At 40.9% G+C, this 26,427-nt stretch overlaps 1 protein-coding gene across 3 annotated transcripts in view; it reads left to right on the top strand.

The window, feature by feature from the left end:
• The first annotated feature begins 8,195 nt into the window (after nt 1-8,195).
• farp2 (FERM, RhoGEF and pleckstrin domain protein 2) overlaps nt 8,196-26,427 on the top strand; it is a 30,397-nt gene continuing 12,165 nt past the window's right edge. For all 3 annotated transcript variants that reach the window (XM_085264090.1, XM_085264088.1, XM_085264087.1), the window contains exons 1-13: nt 8,196-8,352; nt 8,935-9,155; nt 15,850-15,954; nt 18,589-18,631; nt 18,711-18,789; nt 19,167-19,264; nt 19,709-19,823; nt 23,460-23,607; nt 23,710-23,805; nt 23,905-24,068; nt 24,158-24,226; nt 24,380-24,437; nt 24,602-24,860. In XM_085264090.1, coding sequence (XP_085120216.1) covers nt 8,955-9,155; nt 15,850-15,954; nt 18,589-18,631; nt 18,711-18,789; nt 19,167-19,264; nt 19,709-19,823; nt 23,460-23,607; nt 23,710-23,805; nt 23,905-24,068; nt 24,158-24,226; nt 24,380-24,437; nt 24,602-24,860 — 1,435 coding nt within the window. In that variant the 5' untranslated portion in view covers nt 8,196-8,352; nt 8,935-8,954. The remainder of the gene's footprint in view (nt 8,353-8,934; nt 9,156-15,849; nt 15,955-18,588; nt 18,632-18,710; nt 18,790-19,166; nt 19,265-19,708; nt 19,824-23,459; nt 23,608-23,709; nt 23,806-23,904; nt 24,069-24,157; nt 24,227-24,379; nt 24,438-24,601; nt 24,861-26,427) is intronic.

The raw sequence follows: 26,427 nt of genomic DNA, 5'->3' as shown, positions 1-26,427 counted from the left end.
GTTTCCAACAGCCTTCAGTATCTGTAAATTTGCCTGTTATATTTTAAGCTGTCTTTCTCACTATCATATGGCTGCTGCTATGGTTTGGTGCTGTGTAAATAAAATTGAATTGAATTGAAAGTCGTTGTTTGTTTGTTTTTAATGTTTTATTCTATACTGAAAGATTCATCCATAGTTTGACCCCACAGATAAAAACACAAAAGATTTTCTCTATTGTCTGAGCTTTACAAAGTGTTAAATTATATTTTCTCCTTAGATTATAACCCATCTCTAGAGAACATCTTCCATATATTTGCTGGTGACAGGTTATTCTATGTTTCATACACTGTAAAATCTAATATTCTGTTTAATTAAAAATATTAAGTAGGCTGAACTCAATTTTTAATCAATTTGTTATTAGAACTCAATTTAAGTAAGTTACCAGTACTTTTTATGCAAAAACGCTGATCGACTTAATTTATTTGAGTTGTCTTAACTTAGAAAAACTAAGTAAGCTGGAAATGTTGCTTCTCGGTGCAGAAGGATGAAAGATGTGTTTTGAAAATACCACGTCACTACTGTCCTCCTCCCTCTCAGATCAGTCCAGATGTTCATGGTACCAGCCTTTTTTATGGAATATGTTGAGCAAACCTGGAGAAGCTTCAGCTCAAGATATTATTATTGTCATTGCTGTGGATCTTTACCTGATACACTGACTTGGTGAGTAAATGTTTACTCTTATTCAAACTGATTTTGTGGCATCTCTTAGTTTAGCACCAGGTTTATAATCTTGCTAGCTAGTTAGTGTTAGCCTAGTGTTGCTGCTGCTGCTGGGCTCATGTTACTTACAAATTAACACCACAGCCTTAAAAACCTTATATAAAAATATGTCTGTGAAATTTTCTGTTGATTGTTTGAAATAAAAAAAAGTGAGATAAGAGCCCAGACAAAATTTTTCGGGAGGTGCAGCCATTAGGGGTGGGGTGTGGGGGGTATTTTCAATCCATAGCCATAACTAACTATATATATAATGTTTAACCTGAGTATCAAAAGACCGCAGGGGGGTTGAAAACGATACAAGAGTTAGCTGTGCTCAGCCTTGACCTCCCGGTCAGCTATCGCGCTGGTGGATAACAAAGCTCTCCGAAAACGTTGAAGCACTTTTGCAAATATGTGATATTTTGATAAATTAAGTTGATATTTGAGCATTACACAGCTACATTCTCGCCTGAAAATATCTTAAAAGTTTATTTTGTTACCCAGAAAGGGTAATCTGGGGAAAAGGAGGATCGCATTTGTCCACCGCAGTTGTCAGAGCCTGTGTATGCCTACTTGTGTGTACTTGTCTGGTGGACTTGTGATACGTCGGAGAACAAGTGCTGTTCCAATTCACCTGAGCCTGAGATTGTCTAAATTTGAGTCTGTTCTATACCAAATGCATAAAAAAAATGTTTTGAGAAAGCAATTAAGTTCATGTTCCAAAAAATATGATTGTTTGCTTGCAGGACACCAGGAGAGATGAGTCCTCCGTCACAGATGGTGTGGTCAGTGAAGATGGTCGTCTGCAGGTTCAAGCTCATTGCATCTCCAACCCACATCCACTGCCACTGTACTTAAGGGAATTTAAAGACTTTCTTCTGCACTTACATTTGGTTCACCTCGATCCATGATAGTCATTCAGGCAGTAATGCCTGAATGACTAGCCATCCTTAAAATATTACAACATTCCAACATTCCAGTTCATGTGTTGGAATGAAAAACAAATGTGTTGTTTAAATTAGAGACTGCACTTGTGACAGAACAATAAATATTTTATTTTGATTATATAAGTAATGTAAGTACAAAACAAACTTGTGGTAGGCCTAAACTTGTTTTCTGAATAATTAAATCTGAGACTTTGTTTCATTGTAAGATTATAACAGTGATGGCAATATAATTGTTTGTTGTTCAGCAGAAGATATGTTGGCTGTTATACTTTGTTGTGTTTGAAAATAAAAGTTGGGCTGATTTTAACATCATTACAAAAAGTGTTGTTAATTATTTTTAATCATATTCAGGTTACCACAAATTGTTTTTTTCATTTAGTTGAACTTGAAATGTTTGACAGTAGGTAAACAATAAGTATTATACAGTCAGAAATATCAAGTTATTCTTAATACTGCATACTTGCAATGAATAAGTTGTCCTAACATTCATCTTAAGTAAGCTTTACTTAGTTTGTTTGAGGCAACGAGTTTGCATATTTTTTTTGAGTTCTGGAAACCAAATAGATTTTTACTCTGTACTCAAAGTGAATAAGTTGCCTTAACTTAGTCATCTTAAGTAAACTGTACTCAATTTTTTGAGGCAACGAGTTTGCATAGTTTTTTTGAGTTCTGGGAACTAACGAGTTTGTAGAGTGTACTCAAAATGAGTAACTTAATTATCTTAAGCAAACTCTACTCATTTTTTTTGAGTTCTAGGAACTACTGAGGCTTTACAGTGTACTCATCATGGGTAAGTTGCCCTAGCTTAATCATCTTAAGTAAAACTTTACTCAATTTTTTTTGAGGCAACGAGTTTGCATAGTTTTTTTGAGTTCTGTGAACTAATTAGATTTTACAGTGTACAGTACTTGTGCAGTATGATCTTTAACAAGGCTCATTAATTTGAACAAGTTTGATTTCAAGAATAAAATGTTATTGTGTTCTTGAAACTTTACCTGCTTTACAATTGTCCTGGTCCCCGTGCCTTGCTGGCTGACTCTGTGATAGGCAACATGTTTTGGGGTTTTTTTGTTTTTTTTGCTCTCTCTGTCTCTCTCCTCTGCCGGGGTGGTGCTCATTGCAGGCTCCCGCCCCTGGCCCCTGTGTGTTTGTGTGTGTGTGTGCGTGTGTGCCTGCCCGCCCGCCCGCCCGCCCAAGAAATTTAATCTGACATTTATGTCCAGTTATATTTATCAGAATATTTGTATCAACCACAAATAAAATGAGAACAGTATCTGATGATCTGCATCAGGGGTGTCAAACAAAAGGCAGAATTGGCACAACAAAGACTCAAATCTGGGCCACTGGAAAGCTTTGGAAAAAAGAAGGAGAAGATAAATTTTGGACTTTTAATTGTAAGTTTTGCAGCTTCTCCTACTAATAATGACCTTCCCCATAGCCATTCATACTAATCAATAAACAATTAAATGTCAGAAAAGTCCTGTTTTTATAATCTACTATGAAAAAAATCAGTTTTTGTTTATTTTTAGAATGGACCAATAGTAAAAAAAAAAATAAAAAATACACATTTCTTTCATTTACTACAGCAGCATTTCTTTGTCATTTAGAAAAACTACACCTTTTCTTTTTCTAAATGTGTAGTTGGACTTCCTTACACTGACAGAAGTGTGGCCCACTGCCTCAGGTTAATTTGACATCCCAGCTCACATAGAGTTTTGAATCCAATACTGACCCCTGTGGGACTCCACAAGCAATGTTCAATCATTTTAACACTATTGAGTTCCTGTTTCTCTTTATTCTTTATACTTTATTCTAGTTGCTCCATGATTCTTCGCCGTGGAACTACTTCCACAGTTTTTATCCGATTTTCGCCATTCAAACTTTAAAAAAATTTCTGCTCTTTCTGCTAATGCTGAAATATGACTTTTGGTACTCATTACTTCTATACTTTTTGAGATATTGAATTTTTCATGCAATTTTTTTGCCCATTGACATGAATGGACCACATCATCAGTGTGGTCACTGATTTTGCTTGCCGGGTTGAGCTGTGTTTTAGCTCAGTGAGATGAGCAGCCGTTCTCAGAGCAGGAGGCCTGGGTTCAAATCCTGCTTATGGCAACAATTTTTTCAGTTCACAGTTAACCTTTTTTTTTTAACCGTTTTCAATACAAATTTCAGCTTCTCACCCCTTTTCAGTAGAATTTTCTGTTTTTTCACCCCTTTTCAGCTCCCAGCTTTTTCAGCAGAAACCTCTTTTCAGCACAAGTTCTGCTGATTAACCAGCTTGTGGCAAACTTTCCTTTCAGGAGATAGTTTAACTTTTTCACATCTTTTCAGTGCAAATTTAGGCTTCTTCACTGCTTTTTAGCAGAATCTTTGGCTTTCACTGCTTTTCAGCAAAAATTCCAGATTCTTTAGCTGCTTTCGGCACAAACTTCAGCTTCTTCAGCTCTTTTCAGCAGATTGTTCTCCTCCTTCTGCTGTTTTCAGATTCCACTGCAAGGCATTCACACAATTTTTTCTAGTGCTGTCTTATCTCCACAAATTGTTGCCTTAGCTTTCCACCTAGTCTAGTGCCACCCCTCTAACACCATACCTTTCCACTTTATTCATTAAAGCCTGGTGATCAGTTGTGTCAAAATCTTCCTTTAAGCTGATAAAAGCTCCAGCTGCATACTTTCTTTGATTGATACAATTTTAGTTAATGCAATGGATCTTGATCTGTAATATTTTGTGCTTAGTTATAAATGTATTCAGTCTGTCAATGAAAAGAGTTTATTTCAGTATTTTAGATATTTGTATGAGTAGAGAATTTGTGGCGTCTGTCTCTGGATTTATACAAAGGGCTAACTGCTCTCACTAATATCATAAAGAGTTGAAAAAACAAACCAAATGTTTAGAGGTCTTAGTTCACAGGGTTACCCAAAAATAAACTGGCATCATAATTTGAAAGTTTGGTCATGTTTAATATCTGTTACACACAGTTAATTTTTATGTTTTATTGTTTTCAATTTATGCTCTTTTTTTTTAAATAATATCACGTATAAAGAAACAGCACAAACTGTATCTTCAAACAAATCCGAGGCTTCAGATCTACCAGACTAATTTCATCACACATGACGGGCACTGTGATGAGGCCCAGGGCTTCTTGCAGATAATGAACACAGATCAAAAGACAGTGTGGAACATGGGAAAGTCATCCAGTTCAGATTGCATTCTTTGTCTTTCTATTAGCAGATCATTTTTATCTTTCCATTTAATGTTTTGCATCAAATAAAATGTTGTTTTAAATGAACAAAAATCAGAAAAACATCATCAAAACTTCTCTCCAAAAAGAAGCAAGGATGAATGACGGCCTCTTGTTGAGACATTAAGCAGATACAGTTATGTCTACGACTATTTATACAGTGACACAGTTTTTGTCAATCTGGTTTTATACATAGTCTCTCATTTTCAGAGACTCAGAAGTATTTGGACAAATAGCGTAATTTTAAATAATGATGTGACCCCAGCAAACACTCAAGACACTCAGCATGCTTGTGACCGTGTGTTTATTTACAAAATGTGCATCTCTGCGTCCCTCAGTCCCTTTATCCTTTCCCTCAAAGAGATGCTGCTGTAGCAAATCCCTCTATCCCTTCAGTACTATTCAGACTTCCAGCTGTCTTCACCTGTCCTTCCTTCCTCCAGGTCCCGACGTCACTGAAATAGGGACAGTGTAATTACGGAATTGCTTCCAGCTGCCCTGCCAGGCTCCCTGGCACTGCCCCTTGAGCCCACTGGACCACCCAACCTCTGCAGTGGAGCCGCGAACCACACCTCCGCCGCAAATACTTTCTAATAATTGTGGTCAACTACTCTCTGAAGTCTACAACATTTCCAGATGCCATGGTGATCATCTTGACCTGGCTTGTATAAACAAAATAGCTTCATTTGCATTCAGGTTTTCAATTATGAATTTGAAATTCAGGGAAACTGATAATTATGGCCAGGACTGTAGCTGGTTATATGCAAAGGTCATAGTGGTTCAGCTGTCAGTTGTCATCGCTCCAATGAAAAGCACCAGTTCTCTTTGGGCACTGTCTGCTTTAAAATACTAAAAAATACTAAAGTCCTGCAATAAAACACAACATATAATAGCAGAGAATTTATCTTAGATAAAAATTAATTATTTTAAACATGAAAAGTGTCTTATGTTATTTGAATGTCTGTGTTTGTTAAGACTTGAAATACCAGGTGATAGATACACATTTTCATATTACGAAAATAATTTGCACATTACATTCAAATACAGTTATGTGGAAAAGTTTTCACAGGGCTGTCTGCAGTAAAGTCGTGAATCATTAACCTGCAAAACCACCTTCAGCAGCAACTAATCATTTTCTGTATGTGTTTATCAGTCATATCACTGTTCCTCTTTGAAATGATGCTTCAGGTCGTTCAGGTTAGGTTTGTGGCCATTCGTTTATGGACAGCTCTCTTAAGGTTCTGCCACAGCATTTGACACCCTAATTTTTTTCTTTTTCTGGTCTTCAGAAAAAGGTGTAGCCAAGCTTTATGTTGCAGACAGATCCGTTCTAGAATATTTTAGTGTTGTGATGAACTAGTCTGAATCTAAATGCAAAGATCAGACTCAAAGATCAGCGACGATTGGCAGCTTTACAGAGTTCATTGAATGGTAGTGAGTTATTAACGGGCAACAGGTAAGTGACGGGGAAGAGTAGCTTCACTACAGGGATGCAGAGGAGCTCTGCTGCAGGGCGGAGAGGGTGTTAACTGCAGCCCAGGCGGGAGGAATTGATTATTGCGGAGCTTATGAATATTTCAGACAGTCTTACTTGTTAGGATGGTAAATTGAAGCTTTGGAGGAACACTTTGTCAGCAGGAGAAAATCAAGGGGTGTCAGAGAGGTGGGGGGGGGGGGGGGGGGGGGATCAGGTAGGTTGTGAATGGCTAATACCTTTCCTTTGCAAGTAGCAGAGAAAACAAGCAAGAGCAGGCAAAATTTGCCGGAGGTGTCCACTGTCCACAAGTGAGTTGTGTACCAAACAAACAGGGTTCCAGGAATGAGTCTGGACTGAAAAGGGAGATAGAGAAACAGGTTTAACAGGCAAAGAGCACTGAAACAAACTAGTAACAGAAGAGGGCTTCCTATCACTATGTTGGCAAGAGGACTGGGGAACCCTTTAGCTTTAATATAGCCAACAATTGATTTCTATATTCAGAATAGCTATGGGACGGATGGCTCAAACAGGAACTTTCCTCCCAGTCGGGGAGGGGAATCAGCAGGTACACAGAAGAGTTCATGGATGACTCAGTGACTCCGAAGTGCCCGGGTCCTGTGGCTGCAGAACAAGCCCAGATGTCAGCACCACCGTGCTATGAGTTGGTCTGAGGTGTTGATAGGTTGTATTTTGTTTTGGCTTAAATTACATGTCGTGCATTATAGCCAAGTGTCTCCACTGTGATTCTACCTGTCCAAAGGACATCGTTTCAGAAGTCTAACTGACGTCTGTAGCGTCTGACATGTAGCTCTTTGGTTTTCTGCAGTTTCTCTGAGCTGCAGGTGAATTTGCTGAGTCGTCCATTCCTGGGGGGGACTACCAAGTGCCATGAGTGTTTTCCACTTGTAAATGGTCTGACCTGACTGCTCCAGACCAGCAAACTGCCAAAACCTCTGCCTTCATAGAGGTGCTCCCGCTTACTGATGATCAGTTAATCGATTGCATTCGATTAGTAACCCATAGCCTCGCCTTATCCCCATCATTCCTCATTCCAAACAGGATTTCTATTATCAATACTTGTACTTCAGCATAAACATTATTTCTGCGGTGTGTTGGTACACATTTTGGTTTATGAGAAACACACATTCAGTCGAAATGCGTGCATATACATCAGATTTAATTATAGAACCTATCAAAGCATTTTTAAAGCATGATGCAACGTTGTTTGGGATTTTTTGAGAGAGAACAGTAGGGGGAGCGCCTCCACAATAAAAAAAAGTCCTCCTCCTTACCTCACATAGTTTTTGTCTTTAAAATGGACTTACCGGACATTGGACCGCAGTGCAAAGTGCCCATTGTCCTGATGTAATTCAGATCTGAGGTATTTAAAGACTTATAGATCAGACTGGATGGTTAAATAGGATAACACACACACACACACACACACACACACACATTCACACACAATGTGTTCGGAGAACTGTGTTACTAAATTTGTACCACTTAGAAGTTTACAGTGAAGTCTATTTACATCACCTACGGGTCAGACTTTAGCCCAAACTTAAATAATGGCAGTTTCGCTTTGTGGGTCAAATCAGACCAAACTAATGATATAAAACACTTCTTATTATCGACTTTGACTCTTGGCGCAAATCCCCATTTACTTTTTGCAACATTACTCTCGTAAAAGAAATATTCCGACTGGTGAGTTCCTTCTTCTCCATCCGTGAAAGCCATTTAAAGTAGAAGAAAGTATATCTTGGCTCTCCTGCCTACGATCCTTAGCCACATTTGAACCAATGGCAGGACAGACGGCTCTGCTGTAGCCAATGATAAACCGCTGTTGAGTGCGCACTCGTTTGGCTGACGATGACCATGGAGCGGAGTAGTGTCCTCTTCGGCGTTTCAAACTTTTAGCGTTTAGTTTCTTTTCGGGCAGAACGGTAAGTTTAAAACCGCTTTTGAGCAAATTTCCTTTTTTGTTTTCTCGTGTGGCGACTTTTTCGGATCTAATTCTCGGTTAAGATAATTAACTTAGCTTCGGTTCTCGACCGTACACTGGAATCCACTGAGCTGAGTTTCTCATCAAGAAAACAAACCTCACCTTAAACATTCCTCATGCTTTTCCCGAAAGCTTTTCTGGCTTTAAGTGTTGCTGTAAACGCGGTTTACGTCTTGGTGGGACTTTTGGGCCCCGCATGAAGGGCAAAATCGGTGCGCCGTCGGTTCTTTTCGTATGTTAGGCCGTCTTTTGTGCCAACCTGCACTTCTGCTTGAGGTTAAATATAAATGGTTTGGGTCATTATTACTTTAGTCTTCTGTATGTAAGCGTAATGCGGTCCATTTCCTATGAATGAGCCTCAGGTGTGCGTAAACGGCTTCGCAACTTCGCAGTTAAAGGAAGCTGTTTGGACTGTTTTTGTTTTTTGTTTTTTTTTATGCCCAAATAGTTTGTCCTTAGAACAAAGAAAATATTTGATCAGTGGAAGTTTTGTGTTAATATTTGTTGCTTTCTGAATTTGCAGGAGCGTTTCCCTGAGCTGGAATGGGGGAGATAGAGGGTTCATACAGGGTCCTGCAGACCCCTGGCACAAGACTGGGAGCCCAGTTCAATGCTGGGATCAGCACTCTGGAGCCGGGCCAGAGTCTCAGTGGTAACATGGTCAACAGGAGAATAAGCCAAGGCAGAGGAATACAGATCCGTGTGCAGGGGCTGGACGACTCTCAGGAGTTCTTTGATATAGAAGTAGGTTCTACTGTGTGTGGTTCGTGCATCCTCGTTTGTTTACTTAAAATATGTCTCCGGATTGCTCCATCTTACCTTGGAGGCCTTGGTCGCCCTGGTTTGTGTGTGTCTGTGTGTCTTGGTGACAGCTGCCACATGGCTTTGGTGCTGAAATCCCTTCCTCTTTAAGGCTTCTTATTGGGGCAACTTAGTGTAACTCAGCAGGGCGCCTCTTGGTTTCTTGGCTGTGATTTCTGCTCCAGGTCCAAGTGGTAGCAGTTCTCTTTACTGTCCCTAAAGCTTGACTTCCAAAGGAGTAGGTATTAAAAGTTAGGAGTCTGGTCTTTCTGGGTTGTTTTTATAATTCTTTTTTTCGGGGGGGGGGGGATTTACGAAGTCTAAATTTTACAGAAGCATTTGGTTACTCACACAGTCATCACACACAGTGTATAAATCCTAGCCAAATATTCTTGCTTTTGTTTTCTTCTATTCATTGGAATTACTTTAGAGAAGTTGATCCCATTTAAATACTCGCTGTTGAACAAACTTTGAGATCCATGCTGTGACTCTGCTTTGCCATGTCTGCTTGCCAAGTTGCAGCAGGAGTCACCGAGAAGGCCAATAGGAAGCAATAAGGAAGCCACTCTATCAGAGCATGCTTCCTGGCTTTTTATGTGAAGGGGAAAACAAATCGAAGTAGAGTCTGTACAATGATTAAATGCTCAATTCAGTGGCTGGTTGATGGTGAAGTGTAATAAAAAGACCTGGCAGCTGCTAATTGTGTTCGAATAGGTTTGTATATTTATACTTTCCTGTGTGTATCCTAAATCCTTGTGTAGCCACAAGAGTTGCAGTTCAGGAGTACTGCTGAGGCAGACGTTTCATAATCTTATGCACCATATGTTGTCTCAAAGTCTTAAGCTAATAGCGCGTAACGGGCATATGTTAGACTTGCATGGAAGCAGACCTGTGTGCTGTTCAGTCTGAAGAAAATTTAATTGGTCTCAAGAAAATGTGGTTCTCTGAGTTCTGACAGGCTGACTGAGGTCTGAGTTCAGCGCGGCTCCGCACGTGGTGTTGATAGGAGGTGGCAGACCGAAATACATGGCTGCAAAAAGAGAATGACGGCAGTGCTGTTGTCAAGCAGACTGGAGTTTACCAGGAACAAGATGGCCTCTGAGAGGCTCTGTTGTTCACTGCTTAATATTTCTGTTCATTCATTGTGAGGAGTCGTGGGCTGGTGGGTGAATAGTTTTTATCCTTGTGTATTGAATGGCTGCTCAGCTAAACGCATCAGAAATGTGCGCTCAGTTTGTGCCTATCTGTCCAGTCACTTCAAAGAGAACTGATTGAGCCAGCACAACTTTTCCTATGCTTTTAATTATATATTTTTTTTCTCCCTCGTGGAGTCCGTGTGCAAAAATAGATACAAAATTGCAGTGTGGAATGTTTGCCATGGTTGTGGCCTTCAAGTAACTGCCTCCCCTCATTGTGGCGTTTTGGTTGCTCAGCTGCCCAAATATCTTGTGTACAGTCTCCATCACCTGCCATTTACTGCCCCTCTTACTGTACAGTGAAGCAAAAATACACTTCACTCAAAATTACACACAGGAAAGCCACAAGGGATTCATCCATTGTGCAAATTTTCTTGATATAGATGTTCTTGTTTTCTGCTTTGTTTTGTGTGGTTTCTCTGAGTCAGGGGGGATAAATGTATGGGAACATTTTTGGAGTATTTCTGCTTTGCGTTGTGCTTTTAAAATGTAGATGCCGCATAATTTATAGATTTTGACGTCTTTTGATTACAATATTCTGCTGATATATTGGTGCATTCCTAGAATAACAGCTGTCATTCTCCATATTTATTTCTTTACCGTTACATCACATCTTTCATTACGTGTGATAACTCTGAACTGTAAAATCATATTGCGTGCGAAGGTGTTTGTATTTCTGGCCATATAATGTCTTTAGCCTGGACCTAAGACAGTCCAATCAGATCAGTCTTTGATCTGCTGGCCTTCCTCTGCTGCAGTTACCTGACATGGGTCATCATCAGCAGACATTTGCTTGCACGACTCTTGTCCACAGACCCCTCCCACAGCCACCCAGCACAGGAGAAAGCTCAGCCTTGTGGTTTCTGGACAGGGAGGCTGGGCCAGCGGGGCAGGGGAAACACAGGCCTCTTTTATCCAGCACAGCCAGCCCCTTTGCTGGCCTTAACTTCCAGCTTAAAACTTGCAAAAAAAAAAAAAAAAGGGCAGAGAGTGGGTTGCGGAACCTAGCTGTGTGAAAATGTGTTTATAGTCAGGGTGCTGGTGGGAGGGAATCCAGGCAGGCTTTGCTTTAGTGTTAGCAAACAAGCACATAAATAGCAAGGTTGACAACCAAGAGGGGCAGTTCAGAGGGAGCAGTCATGGCTAGTACAAAGTTTGAGCCGAGGTGGTGGGGGAAGGGGACACGGTCAGGAGTGAAGCCCTGTCGAAAGTTGGGCCGAGGAATTCCAAACCCCCCTGGCCTGTCCCTGAAATCACATTTGGACTAACTAGATAACTCAAACAGTGTAATTCAACCGTGATGTGTGCTTTAAAGTCCTGTTTCATCTGTGAGCCGTTCTTGCAACGATGCAGTCGGTGTGAAATGCAACAAAGTGTTTAATTATCCTTTAAAATGGATGATTTACACTAAAGTTAACAATACACAATTTTCCTCTGGCCCAGAGTGTTATTTATTCAGATTGTCATTTCTTTAGAGACATTTTACATGGATTTTTAATGAATAATTGTTTTGTGTGTTGAACAATTTAGATGAATAAATGGCACTACAATCCAGAGGGGTAAAAAAAAAACTTATTTAAATTGTGTGGAAGTTTCTGGCATTAACAAGAGATTGCAAGATCGAGACACATGGCACTCTTGTAGAGGAAAAACTGTTCAAAACCTTATTTTGGGAGCAGAAAAAGCAAAGATTTTTAAGAGTTTTTTTTCCCCATCTGATCTCACTAATGATTCTATGCATGCAGTTTTTATGTTACGTGATGTTTGAAATTAAAGTCAATTTAGATAATGGTTTGAAATGGATAGCTAAATAAGTTCCTGGAAGTGTTGTACGATGGTTGTCCAGTGGAAAGACTTTCTTCCAAAGGGAATTTGGATAAAGTAATGTCAGAGTGGTGTATCTCAGTTTGTTATCTGTGGCGTCGGTTACGCGGACATGCTCACAAAAGCAGTAATCTTGTTCTTCATACCAAACACAGGCTGAGAAGCATTCGGCTCTCATCCCCACAAAGCACTCACGCTACCCCACTGTGTACTGAAGTGGCTAAACTATCTAATGGCTGTGCCTTGAAGGACTTCTTGTTAAATACCTCAAACAACTCCTCTCTGCTCTTACTGTTATGGTAATCTTTCCTGCTGCAGGGAGTAATTTACCACCACCTACTGAATTTTTTTCTTCTCCTTTTTCTCCCCTCATGTTTTAAATGCCAAGCAGAGGCTGTAAATTCTGGGTTATACAGGTGACTTGAGCAGAAGGCACTCTGTAAAACATCTGATCCCGATTACCACCTTCCACAGTTGATTTGCCAACAAACAACATGACTGCCAGCTGTCCACGGGCGTGTCCTAAAGCCAGGCAGCGAGAAGAAGGGAAATTGCCATTCAGTTATAAAATCCATCGAAGAACCTGTTTAACGTCAAAATGTATACCACCGTGAAAAATGACAGTGTACCTCCCACTGTGGCAAATGCAAGCCCCAACACACCCCTGCTGTCAGTGGGAGGTTCTGCTAGAGCCCTCTGCCTTTCACCGTGATCTTTAAACAGTGTTTAACCTGTCATGCAAGGTACAACAAATCCCTGCATTTTTGAATTGCACCTGTATTTTTTTCCATTTCCCCCCCTTGAAATTCTCTGTGCATGAGGAAGGCAGTCCTCTCCCTTAGCAGGCTGTTTTTTAAGCTTTTACTTGTACTCACCCCTGCTCCCAGCGCACATACACACAAACAAGGGGAGATTTGTCTTCCAGAGAAACATCTGTTTGCCATAATCCCCCGCTGCTTTTGGAGCTTGATTGGGTGACCCATTGACCTGCCTTAATGTTGGTGTGGAGATGAGACTGTGGTCCACACCACAAGTAGGGTGTGAACAAACTCTGCATGATCTCGCTGTCACATCACAGATGTGACTTTACTTAAGATGCCAGGAGGGCTTCTGCGGTGCCGCCCATTGGTTTATGATACATTAGTGGCAAAGAAGAACTGATAAATTACATTTAAAGGTGGAGTTAAACAGCAAAGTAAATTTGGATTATTTTTAATCAGTTTGGCCAATTTTGGTAGTAGATTTTCATGCTTTCAAAAGATATTTATATCTAGAAACGGGGCTGGATATGCCCATGCCATTTAGTTTCAACTCAGTTTTCTGTGTCAGACGCCTTCACGGGTCGGTACAATTGTTTTCTTATCTATGACTCTGAGAACTCAAATAGTGTTTCTTTTAAAGGCTTTCATATGACTCAGGTGTGCAAAAGCTCCACCACCATGATACTGATGTCACAGTGTTGCAATGTTCAACTGTCAGGAAAAATAAGCCAGCTCTGATAAAGGAGCTGATAAGCTCGGAGGCAAACAATTCAAATGGATTGGACAGTTTGGAACCAGTTTAGATTCCAGGCCCTTCCAAAAGAATGAGTCATGTGATTCAACAGCTAAAATATGGATTTATTGGCAACCGCGACTAAAAGTCAATTTCATTTTTAAGCCGTTTAACTCTGATGTCTGTGTAGTGTAAAACTTCATTCGTACTGTGGTTGCTTCTTGGAGTTGTCTGAACTTGAAGACTGCTTTTGTACCAAAATGTTTGCTTTTGGTACATTATTGGCCAATTTATATTTGTAGTTTATAAACTTTTAAATTCAGGCATTTTTCATAACATCTACTTTTATCTTTCTTTTTTTTTTTTTTTGTTCCACTGTAAAATACTTCAGCTGTACTTAAACTGCTGCAGGGTTGCCAACATTTAAGTGTGTGCCCACAAAGTAAACAGTGACTTCACAGAGAGATAAACCAAATTGGACAGCATAAGAGGAAGTTGGTTGAGGGGAAAATATTATCTGCGGGCTACATGGAATTTCACTGCAGTGATGCTGGAAAGAACTTTCTTAGGGGGGGAATGATGTGCAGTAGCTGTACCCTTTCCTCTTTGCTAGCTGCCTGGCTTCACCTGGCAGCTAGCAAAGAGGCTAGCTGGGTCAATGAGAAAATGCTATCCCTCCCTGTCTGACTGTAAAAGATAATGCTACATGTCAAAGTTTGATCTTACTGTGCTCTTAAAACACACGTTCACAATTCCAGCAGAGGGTTAATGAGTAACACAATGACAAAGTGCCAAGAAAAAGATGGCATTAAATAGTTTGCTCATGGCTACTGCATTGAGAACATAATCCTCAGCAGGTCAAACCTGCCAACTGCTTCTGGGTTTCTTGTCGAACTAGCGGCCTCAGTTCTGTTTGATTAAACCTAAACATTAATCGTGTGGTGATTAGGCTGATTGTAGCTGTTTGACAGTGTGGTTTCAAACTTTGTTTGCTGGTTAGACTGAATTTCCCCCGACTTGTAACAGGATGAGGTGTACATGGTAAACCTCAAGAACACTGAGAAGAAATGAGGATTAGTGTATGGAAACATTGTCTAACCACAGGGAAGATTTGGTTTTGCTCTAATAACTTTGTTAATGAAGCACTCACTGAATGAGTCAAATTGACAAAATACCTCAAAGCGTTCCTTACATTTGGCTCCCGAGTCATTGCGCAAAAAATCTCGCTGACGTTGTCTGGATCGTATGTTTGGCCTGCACTCAAAGGCAGCCCAGACAAAGTATTTTAACACACCATTTTTTGTTCTCCGTTTGAGGTCAGCTGGAATCAGATACCTTGAATGTGTGGAAAAAGGGGGAATTTTACAAGAGATTCCTAAATTTATGGATGTTGTGTCAGTAGGTTTCACCTGCAATTTATAGATTTTCTGAATGCAGAACATGTGATTGTATCAAAGTAATGAAAAGACCGACTACAGTAAATCTCCTGGCATGCTTTGAGTTGTAATCCTTTACTTTAGCCAATGCAAAGCAGTACTTTTTATAAGGCTTTTAAAAATACTATTTTACATTACAACCAGATGTTTCAGGCTATAATTTTCTCAAAAAATCGCAAGCTAGGATTCCAAACCTCAAGTGCAGTGTGTTCTTCATACATAGTAATTAGTTCTTCATTTAGTGAAAGCAAACCCCAGAGCATTGAGATGGTAAACTTGTGCAGAATTCCCGCATGCACACTTCTCAGGCCCAGATAAACGGCGAAATACAGTAAGTTCAGACACTCATCCAAGTCGAGAAAAAGTATTTAAATCGACAGATGGAACATACGCAACCATAAAACACACAATGGAGTGGATCATTTACAGCTGCGAATATTTTCTGCACCACACAGGCAGACGGCATTTATTCAGCGCTCGCTTTGAACACAAGCGTGTCCTCGTTCTCTTCGGGCTTAGTTGAAATTGGTTTTTGATGATGCTCTCCATCTGTGGAATCTTTGTGAATATTTTGTCTTTTAAAGCAATGCACTTTCGCTTCTCATAAGATCTATTGTCACAGAACTTCTGAAATCTTTGTGTTGACATAGTGATGAAATTCTTCTGCTTTTCTTCTTTTTCTTTCAGCCAAAGGCTCTTGGACAGATCCTTCTCTCTGAGGTTTTCCACAGAGGCAACCTCATAGAGAGTGATTACTTTGGCCTCGAGTTTCAGAACATGCAGATGAACTGGGTACGTACATCTCCATTTCCTGTTTGAAGCGGACACATTGGACATGGAGGAGCTGACTTGTGCACTGATTGGTTGAGGCAAACTTTTTAAAATGCTTGATGACAACAGGATGGGCATTCGGGGAACAACATGGACTTATAAGTCATTAGTTGCTCTTCTTCAGCAATGCAAACAGTGAGGTAGTGTTTTCTCTGGACTTGAGTAGTATATTACTTTGGAATATTTTTAACTTGTCTGGCAGCAGTGCTCATATACACATGTCAGACTTTCCATTGTTTTACTCTTCCAGAAACATAAGTGGAATTCAAGACCACCTAGCAGTTTTTGTAAAGCAGCAGAGAGGAGTTATGGAGCCCACTATATATCTTCTTCAAAGAGAATGAGGCCAGTGTTGTTTAATAAGACGCACCGCGGCCTCTTTGCTCATGTACGCTCAGCTTTCCGAGGACTGAAAACTATACAGTGTTTAAATATACACTACGTTTGCTGCTCTGCAGTCTGGTTTTTAAAGGAGCTTCTTCCATTAACAAACTAAATCTTTTACGCATAGTGAATTTTTACTGAGCGTATGAAGGAAGCTTGGCTGCAGCTGATGTCATGAACTATCGGTGACCCAGCAGGGCACACACTGAGATTCTTTTGGGAGTAGCTGCTGTGTCCTCATCAGTTATTTCATCGTTCAGGAAGCTCTTACTCAGAAGAATAATAATATATTGAGAGTTTAACAAATAATTGGAAAATGTTTTCATGATTAATCATCCGAGTCATGAATCATTCGCTTTGTTAAAGCTTCCCAGCTGTGAGGACTGAATTCGGTACTCATAAAACCAAAAACTAATTTGAATTGGGCTAATCTGTCCCACGGGGTCACCCCCTGTGTGCACCTCTGCTGTTTCTATATCACTCCAGAGGTCCTGTTCAGTCTCGTTGATCTTGAGGCTCTGTGTTGCTCACCTGATCTCCTCTACATCCATTAAACTTGCATTTAATGGCTGTAATGGAAATGTGTGGAAGTCAATGAGAGGCACTTCATGTGAATAGCATTGGTTTGATTGTTTTACTTCTGCTTATATAGAATCTTCTCCACCAGATGCCAAAGGGTGTTAAAGCAGAGCTAAACAAGTCCTGTGACTTATGGGGAGAGGGTTAATGGCGTCAATCTTCCTCATGCACTGCAGACTCTTCCACGAACATCTTGTGGACTGCAGTTTGATCACCAGCGATGATCCTGGGCATGAAAGTAGAGTTGTTGTTGTTTGCTGTCTGCACAACATTTGAGAACTTGGATGAAATCCAAAATGTACAACTTTTCAAACAGGAGTGACTTCAGAAAGGTAGCAGAACCTGAAAAGGTCTCCAGGTGAACAAGGTGACTTTGAAGGGAAAATGGTCAAAGTGGCGTTCAGATATTGTTTAAGGAGTAGTCTCCCCCAAATTTCATGATGGCACTACATATCTGAAGTTTCTAAATCCTGCTTGGTTTGGCAGATTTTTACACTGGATGGCCTTCCTCAAGCAACAATAAGGGGTTTATGTCTCCTCTCAAAATCAATCTGGGCATATTTTGCTTGTTAGACAAATGTGTAAACCACTGCACCATGGGATTTTAAATGACGTACCAAAAAAAGCTGTGAAAACAGTCCAAAATCCTCAGATATTCAGTGCTGCAGAGTAAGATGAGAATAAGCCTCAAATTGGCACATTTGAAAAGCTCGTGTGTTTGAAGGGTTTGCTTATTACATGTTTGGTAAATCAATACTTGGAATACTTGCATTCTACTCATTTCGTTGGGTTTCCCATAGATATGGTTTCAGTACTTTGCCTCTGATTATTTCTACACATGCATTTGTACACTTCCAGAACCAATCAGCGAGTCTGCTGATGTAATCCTGCCCACGTATCGAGCGACACACCCATCACTGATTGCGCAGTGGTTGTGTAGTTGGCTTGACGCTAACTTTAATGTTGTCCTTATAGTTGATGTCCCCAATGTTTTCTAAATTTCAGTGACATTCCTCGACCAGCCCATTGCTACTAGTCAGTCTTTGTGGGTAGTTTTTTTTTTTTTAAAGTTCAAGTGTAGCTATGGGATATCCAGGTCAAATGCAGGTTTTTATTTATGTATTTATTTGTTTTTAAACTTAAAACAACATCAGATGATAGCTGATGGTTTCAGGAATGTTTTGGCAAATGTAATCCCTCTTTTATGCTCTACACTGACCATTTACCAAAGCCTGCTCAAGTGTGGTTAGCCAGTAGAATTGGAGTAGAAGCAGAAACCAGAAAGCTTTTTTTCATTTTTAATAGAAATTTATATACAAACTGGCACATGTGTGACTAGGAATTGAGTAGAATTCAGGCAGCAATCAGCTGATACCAATTTCTCAGTATGTCTGTCTGGATCGAGCGCATTCCTCCCTCAATCAGCCCCAGATGTACGGCTTGAGCAGCCTCCTACACTGAAGCCAGTGTTTTGCCAACAGCATTGTGACATCTCTCTTCTGTTTCAAATGGGGCTGAAGCAGCAAACAGTCGCTGTGTTACAAGGGAGTCACTGAAGTTATCCTGCCACCACCTGTCAAAGTTATAGTTCACATTATGTTCTATTATTTTTATTTATTTTTTTCTCTTTAGGTTTGGCTGGAACCCACAAAACCCATTTCAAAACAAGTCAGAAGTAAGTGAGGCTGATTCTTAGCTCTGAATCCACCTAATAAAGTGTTTTGGGCATTGATAATCTGCTTGTGCGTTTACAGGACCAGCAAATACGCTTTTTAGACTGTCAGTGAAATTCTTTCCCCCCGATCCGGGTCAGCTGCAGGAGGAGTACACCCGGTCAGTGACTGTAATTTCCTTTTGAATATCACTTTTATCTCTACCTGTATGAGGAGCTGGAGGAACATGGTTTCTGTTTTTCTTCCCCCTTTTTCTTTTTTTTTTTAAATAGAAGCTCTGTTATGCTTTGTCTTCTTTAAAATTACTTTTTCTGCAGTTAAAAACTTTGTGATCGTTGTTTTTCCAAGAGTTATTTGTTTAAATGGCACTTAAGGTTCCTAAAGATGCTTAATCCATGATGAGCTTAGTTTGTGCTTATTTACTTCTCATGAACATAAATAGATGGACACTTAGCTTATGACTGTGTGTGTGTGTGTGTGTGTGTGTGTGTGTGTGTGTGTGTGTGTGCACATGCTTTTTTCCCCCCTCTCCTTTAGGTATTTATTCTCCCTGCAAATGAAAAGGGATCTGATGGAGGGCAGGTTGATCTGCACAGAAAATACTGGTGCCCTGCTGGCCTCTCACCTTGTCCAATGTAAGTTCTTTCTGTTTTTGTTAAAGCCGACAGTGTTATCAGACTAAATTAAATTATGCAGTAGTAAGAGCACTTGTAAAATCTCTAGTAACTGGTTTGCTCGATTTGTTTCAGAACATAATCCTGTTCACAGAAACCACAGATCTTAAAAGGTTCTTTTCAGTATTTTCTTATACTCTGTAAAAAAAAAAATCCCAGGGTTCAGTGTGTTATACCTCCTCTTAAAGGTTTTTAAAAATGGTATTAAGAGACCAGATGAGAAAGCGCAAATGTCTAGATTCAAAAAGCAATTCTTATGGTAATTTGCAGCAAATTGTGTAGGGAATCATTTGTGAGCTATAATCTAAAGTAATAGCAAATCTACAGGTCAGAAAAGAATAGAAACAATCTGTTAAAACCTGAAATGAGCGTAGTCTCGCTTCGTTTTCTCTCCATAAATCACAGCGGAGATCGGCGACTACGATGACACAGCAGACAGGGAATACCTGAGGATAAACAAGCTGTTACCTTACCAAGAGAAAGTACAAGAACGGATCATGGAGCTCCATCGCAGGCACCTGTAAGTTTTGTCTAAGTGAAATCTTTCTCCCTCTTTTCCAAATTGCTCTAACCGTCTGACTCCTGTAGTTCGGTTTATGGCTGCTTTCCTTTCTCGCATTCCTCGCGCACTCAGAATACTTGAATCTGACCTGTAAACATAAACAGGGATGCGAGCCGTGTTCCTGATGTCATTACCAAAATTAAAGTCAGCCAGACTTTCAGCTTCTTCAGACGGTCATGTAGCGACTTTCACGGTAGACCAGCCGCCTGCAGATTGTTCTGATGCAGCTGCTGACTGTGCACTTCTGAGAATAAATGCAGTTCATTATTTTCTCCAGATGACCACATGTTGAGGCGATTTGAAACAAGTTAACTGTGACATCGAAGTCGCTTCCAGGCATTGCCATCATATTGTGGGTTTGTTAGATTGGCCTGCAGTGAGGATGCAGGGGAAATGCAAACGATCACTGTGATACCATGATTGGTATGGATGATAAGAAGCTGAATTTTCATACTGGTAGATGAAAAATAGCACGGGTTTATTTCACTGGCAGATGAGATGCAAGCTTCAAATTAAACAAATGATTTTAGCTTTTCCTCTTAAAAGTGCACACGCACAGCACGTACTGTAGTACTGGCTCATTTATTTAGACCTTTTCTTCTTGTGGAGCTTTGCATGAGTCACAGCAAAAAGGTTTTGTTTCTTTTATCTTGTACTGGGTTACCCTACAGTCGATCGTCTATCTGAAACGAACCATTTTAGCTCCTTTCCCCCTGCTTCAACCCAGCAGTCGGTGATCATAGCTCACCGCTGGCGACACATGTTGTCGTTATCAGCGTGTGCGTGTTCTAATATTGAAACATGCTGAGAAGTATGCTTTGTGCAAGCCTGTTATCGCACAATTTTTCCAGCAGATGGACTCTGGCTGTGTTTTTATAATGCGCTCTGTGCTGTCTGCAGCACATGTTGCAGAATCCGCATCAAGGCTGTGTGACTGTTTGTGAAACGCATTTTTGCAAAGTAAACAAAACCAAAGCAGTGAGCCCCAAAAGTCCAGATGCATCTTGTATGGAATGTACCATTGGCCTATATAAGACATGGGATTCATAGCCTTGTTGGTTTGACAGGCAGGGGTTATACTCAGCTGCAAACAGACAGCTGCAGTCACCACAGGCAAGCAGTCATTATGTTGTATTGTCTCTTTCCAAGTCTGCCTAAAGACGGAGCGTGCAGACGGAGCCTTGCGCTCTCTGCTTGATGACTACATTTACGTCACTCAGATCGAAGTGGTCCCTCGCTGATGTGGAAACTGTAACACCCGCATCAGCCTGTTAAGTGTTGCTTCTTTCAGACATCTGAGTTTCTGCATTACTGTGTCTCCCTGGTTTTATTCAGACATGCATAAACCATTCTGAAAAGAGTCACTGTGAGTGTTCAGCATTTGACTAAACACTCCAGCATGTTGAGTATAAAGTTTCTTGGTTATTTTGTCCCGTTCTCTAAATGGGTTCCAGCTATTTGGGCATAAAAATGTGTTTAAATGTCACTTCCTAAGCTTTACATAAAACCATCCCATGTGATTACTCATGTTTGGCTGTCTGTAGCCATTCTTCCACTGCACTGTAGCCCTGCACTTTTCTACAAAACATCTGGTAGAGGAGCATGTTTGAGGCTTCACTGCTACGTTTGGGAATCATGTTGTCCCTGCTGCATGCGTTACCCAGACAGCCCCACAGAGTATTTCCAGCAGTGCAAACTCCTCTCAAGCATGCCAGTTCCTGCTGTGTGCCACTAGTAAATGTGGGGAGGAGAAAAAAGAAACACATATTCACCCGAAATAGCTTAAAATTCATGTGTGAAAACAATTTGTTAGTGTGACCGCCCTCAACCAGCCTTGTACGACTATAAAGAAATAAGGCCCTTATGTAGGAAGATGCTGGAGACTTATTCAACATGTTTATTTGTTCAGGTGTTTGTTTCTGGATGAGCTCGAATAAATAGTAATTTCCTGAAAACTGATCTTGAAACTTTAGCACCCAGGCGCAGTGCACTTTTTTTCTTTTTCTTTTAATGATGTTTAACACGGTTTACTGTAATGAGGTCAATGAAGTGTGACTATTGAGTGTTCTTGCTAAACAAACCACAGTGAGGGTTTTTCCCAGTTTTCAGCGTGTTACAAAACCTCTCACTCCACTTTTCCCATCATTGGCTCCCATGCTAAAGCAGTGCTATCCTGTGGCCAATGGGGACTCTTTTCAACCCAGTGTGTTAGGCAGCTCTAAAGACTTTTGCTAATCTTCCCTTGGTTGCCAGCGTGGAAGCACAAGCAACGAGCTCCCTGGCCTAATCCTTTGCTCTGGCCGGTCTATTAGCCATAAGGCCAGTAGGGCAGGGGAGGGCCCTAAGGAGATTTAACTGCTTAACAGATGAACAAAATTAGAAGACTGTGATGATTGGATGGATATGTCTTTCTAACATGCTTTTTGGTTGTAATCACACCATTTTTAGATAACTAAAATCCTCGAAATTATAAGGGATTTAAGGTCGCGCTGCTCGCTCTAAAGTTCATGCTGTCGTGCTCAGTTTCAATTTTATGTGGTAACTTTATTTTTTATTCTTTAACTGTACGTATTTATAGTGTAGTGTTAAACCGAACACTTTGAATGCTGTATGATTATTGCCCAACTTGATGAGAAATAATTCAATAAATTAATGGGGTAGACAGTTAATTTGATTAAGGGAAGATGTGAATCACAAGACCGTAAGGTGACATGTTGGTGTGTTTATACAAGTGATCTAGAGCAACTCAAAGCTGCTAAATTACAAACACTACATGAGATACTACAAAATGATTTATTTTTTTTAATCATTTCACTACACGGATGGGAAGATTTTTAAAAAGCAGCGTTTTAAGCCCTCTGGCACTAGGCTTTTTATTTTAAACACCCAAGTTTAATCGGTAACAGCCAGAAAGCTAAAAATGGTGTTCCCAAGGACTGAAACTACGTGGGAACACTGTTAACACAAAACGACTTCACATTCATATCAGTAAATTTGACATTTACAGTATAACTTCCGCCTGATCAAAATTGTACATTTGGATTGAATGACAGCGTCACGGCTGAGTCGGTGACTGTGATTCTATTGACAATGCGCTGAAATTATTATTATTATTTTTTTTTTTTTTAGCTCATCTCCCAATTTTGTTGCAACAAATGCGATTGAGCTGCTTGGCTGTAATCTGTAGTGTAAGCACTGACTGTGATTAACAGAGGCATTGTCTTTGTGCTAAACAAGCCATAATGGGGTGTAATTGGCATCTAGCTTGTTCAGTGCTAATGCAATTATTTGGGAGGTCTCAGTTCCTTCACTGAAACACAGTAATTTTTATTTACTGAATTTGGCAGGAAACAAATCTGTGACGGGCCCTACTCTACATTAGGCCCATCATAGTATCTTTCTCTTGTTTGTTAAATCTGCTGTGTATAAAGCCAGCACGTTACACAGAACGTAGAGCCAAAAAAAGGGTTTGTTTATGTGCACATAAATCTGAACCTGTCAGGAACCCTTCCACCTGTGCACTGTAAGAACAGCACGTAGAGGACCTGCTGTTACAGTGAGTATTAATAACTTCTGTTATGTTGTTGATACCAGGGGGCAGACTCCTGCTGAATCAGACTTCCAGATCCTAGAGATCGCCCGTAAACTGGAAATGTACGGCGTCCGCTTCCACCCAGCAGCTGATCGCGAAGGCACCAAGATCAACCTCTCTGTCGCTCACATGGGCCTGCAGGTTTTTCAGGTGACTGCTGCTCTAAATCCAAATGTCTTCCTTGTGCATATATCCTAACAGTGTTACTGATGATTGTGTCTGTCTTTTATTCCACCTGTATTTCTCTCTCAGGGCCACACAAAAATAAATACCTTCAATTGGTCCAAGATTCGCAAACTGAGCTTCAAAAGAAAACGTTTCCTGATCAAGCTTCACCCAGAAGTCCATGTAAGTGTTTTCAGTGTCCTTCAATCTTAGATTTCATATACACTGAGACTGAGACCAGATGGCTGTATGCATTCTGCTTTTTATTAATCTTTGTTTTAGGGCCCCCATCAGGACACTCTTGAATTTTTGATGGGCAGTCGAGACCAGTGCAAAGTCTTCTGGAAGATCTGCGTTGAGTACCACTCATTCTTCCGACTGTTTGACCACCCACAGCCCAAATCCAAAGCTGTCCTTTTCACTAGAGGCTCCTCTTTCAGATACAGGTATTGACTAAAGACATAAAAATAATGCCATGTGTCACTGTTACTGGTTTAGTACATTGAAGTGGTTTAATTAAAACTCTTTCTGCCAGCGGAAGGACCCAGAAGCAGCTTGTGGAATATGTCAGGGAAAATGGAGCAAAGCGGACCCCTTACCAGAGGTATGTGTGTGTGTTTGAGTTTAGACACACAATTTATCACAAAGAGAAGCCGTTTCTTTCTAATTCTTCTTAAGCATCCACTGGAAGAGAAATCTGCATAAAATCATAACGGTAATTGTTACAAGATGACATGGAGATCTTATTTTCTTTCAGAAGGAACAGTAAAGTAAGAATGTCAGCTCGATCCCTCGCAACCGATGTGCCAAAACAGGTAAATACTGCAACATGTGGTGATAATACAGCCATAGATTTGGTTAATGGATAAGCTAACACGGATCTTTTTCTCCCTTTATCTCTTTCTGCTGTCCTCTCTCTGGTTTTGTTTTTTTTTTTGTTTTTTGTGTCTCTCTTCTGTGTTGCTTTGTTTTTTTTCAGAGCTTTTCATTCAATGACAGTCTCAGGTTCCCGGGCTCGTCTTCCTCCGCAGCCGTGACTTTCCAGTCAATGCACATCCCTAGCGTTTTCCCGCTAACAGAACGCCAACCTCAGCCCCAGCCTTTGACCGCACTGAGTCAGTCTCCAGCACCTTCTCAGCAGCAGCAGCTTCAGTCCCCTCTGCAAGCCACCAGACCCCCCAGCCCTCCGAAGGAAGAGCCCATCAAGCCTACTTCCCCGTCACCCTACGCTTTTCAAGGTGCCCCCAGCAATCAGGCAGCAGGACACTGCAGCCCCTTGTTTGTGTGTTCAGAGAGTGGCACTGCTCAGTCACAGCCCTCCAAAAATGGCAATGAGGATAATGAGCGTGGGGCCAAGTGGGGTGGAGGGAAGAGGACGGGGTTTTTTACACCTGAGGCTTTTGAGGCAGAGCTTTTGCGTACTAAACAGAACCCCATGTTCTCATTGTCCAGCTCACCACTGCAGGTTACTGAGGAGTTCATTGATGACGATCCCACTGAGATTTCCTTCTATGCCGGGGGTGTTGAGGCCTACTCTTATGGGCTGGAGGATAAAGTAGATAACTTTGATTTAATGGAGGAACTAGAGCTTAGCAAAAACCGGCTCTTTAGTGTGGGAATTGAAGATCTGAATGGGAACCCCAATCCCTTCCCTGACAGTATTGTAGGTCACTCTGAGACTAGTTCTTTGGTTAACAACCGCTCAGAGTGCAGCTCCTTGGATAACCTGGGGCTCAGCTCTGCAGGGGAGTCCATGTCAGCGGGCTACGGAGGCGCTGACACCTCCTCGCTTCGCCTGCCTGGGTCTGACATCCAGTCGGAGGCCAGCTCCATGGTCAACTTCCCAGCGTACTCTGTGCGCTCGGAGAGCAGCTCCGCGGTGCAGTTCAGTGACCTGGTGGAGCAGCTGGAGCAGCTCAGCTACCCGCCCACTGCCACAGAGGGTTCAGGGAATGGTAGCTCAGATTCAGACTCCGACTGGGGCTCTGACAGCGTCCTTCCCCCTGAGCAGAACCTATTTTATAGCAATCCTTTGACGGGAAACAGTGGAATCGAGGGGTTCCTCCTGCAGTGTCACAATCTGCAGGCTCTGACACTAGCAGACCCCTCTGGATCCCCACATGTTAAAATGTAAAGCACTTGAAGACAGTCTAGGGCTGTCCAAATGTAGAGATGACATTATATTACCTGAATTATGCTTCAGCGGGAAATCTGTGTGGTAACCGGAAACTCCTCTTAACCCTACACCATAACCTTCCACATCAGTCTCTGCGGGCTGCATTTCTCAAGAGGTGCACGTCTGGTTATGTGAAAGGTTAAGAGGAGTTTTTGGCTACATGGCAGATTTCCTACTGAAGCATAATTCGGCACATTTCACCATTGAACCAGCACTTAAAAGATGTTTGTAGTTGTTGAAAAAAATGGGTTCTTCTTCATCATCATCGCCATCACCTGAACTTTGAGGCTTCTCAGTGAAGACACCACATCATTTCACTTTGACCTTCCCCATACACAACTTTAGTTGCAGGCAGTGCTATAATCTTAGCTTTTATTTCCTGCCTTGTCTGGTTGAGGAGGTTCTTTTATTTTTAACATCATTTCTATCTTCTCATGGAATTTGGCTCTTATTTTTACGAGAGCCTCGAATGCCATCTCTTTTACAGTTGTCTTCTCTGTAACATTTAGCCTTTTAAGAGAAAATATTGAAATGCATTTTGGAAAAAAGCATTTATTTTGGAAGCTTTATCTTTTTAAGACACAACATGACTCCTGTTAAAACGCTAATGTACGCATTAGCATAGGACA

The sequence above is a fragment of the Mchenga conophoros genome, linkage group LG23 (assembly GCF_057382185.1).
Source record: "Mchenga conophoros isolate Kocher_MC1m ecotype Shallow Benthic linkage group LG23, M_conophoros_male_GT1.1, whole genome shotgun sequence".
NCBI lineage: Eukaryota > Metazoa > Chordata > Actinopteri > Cichliformes > Cichlidae > Mchenga > Mchenga conophoros.
Note: the sequence above shows the minus strand (reverse complement) of the source record. Positions and strands in the feature narration are given on the sequence as shown.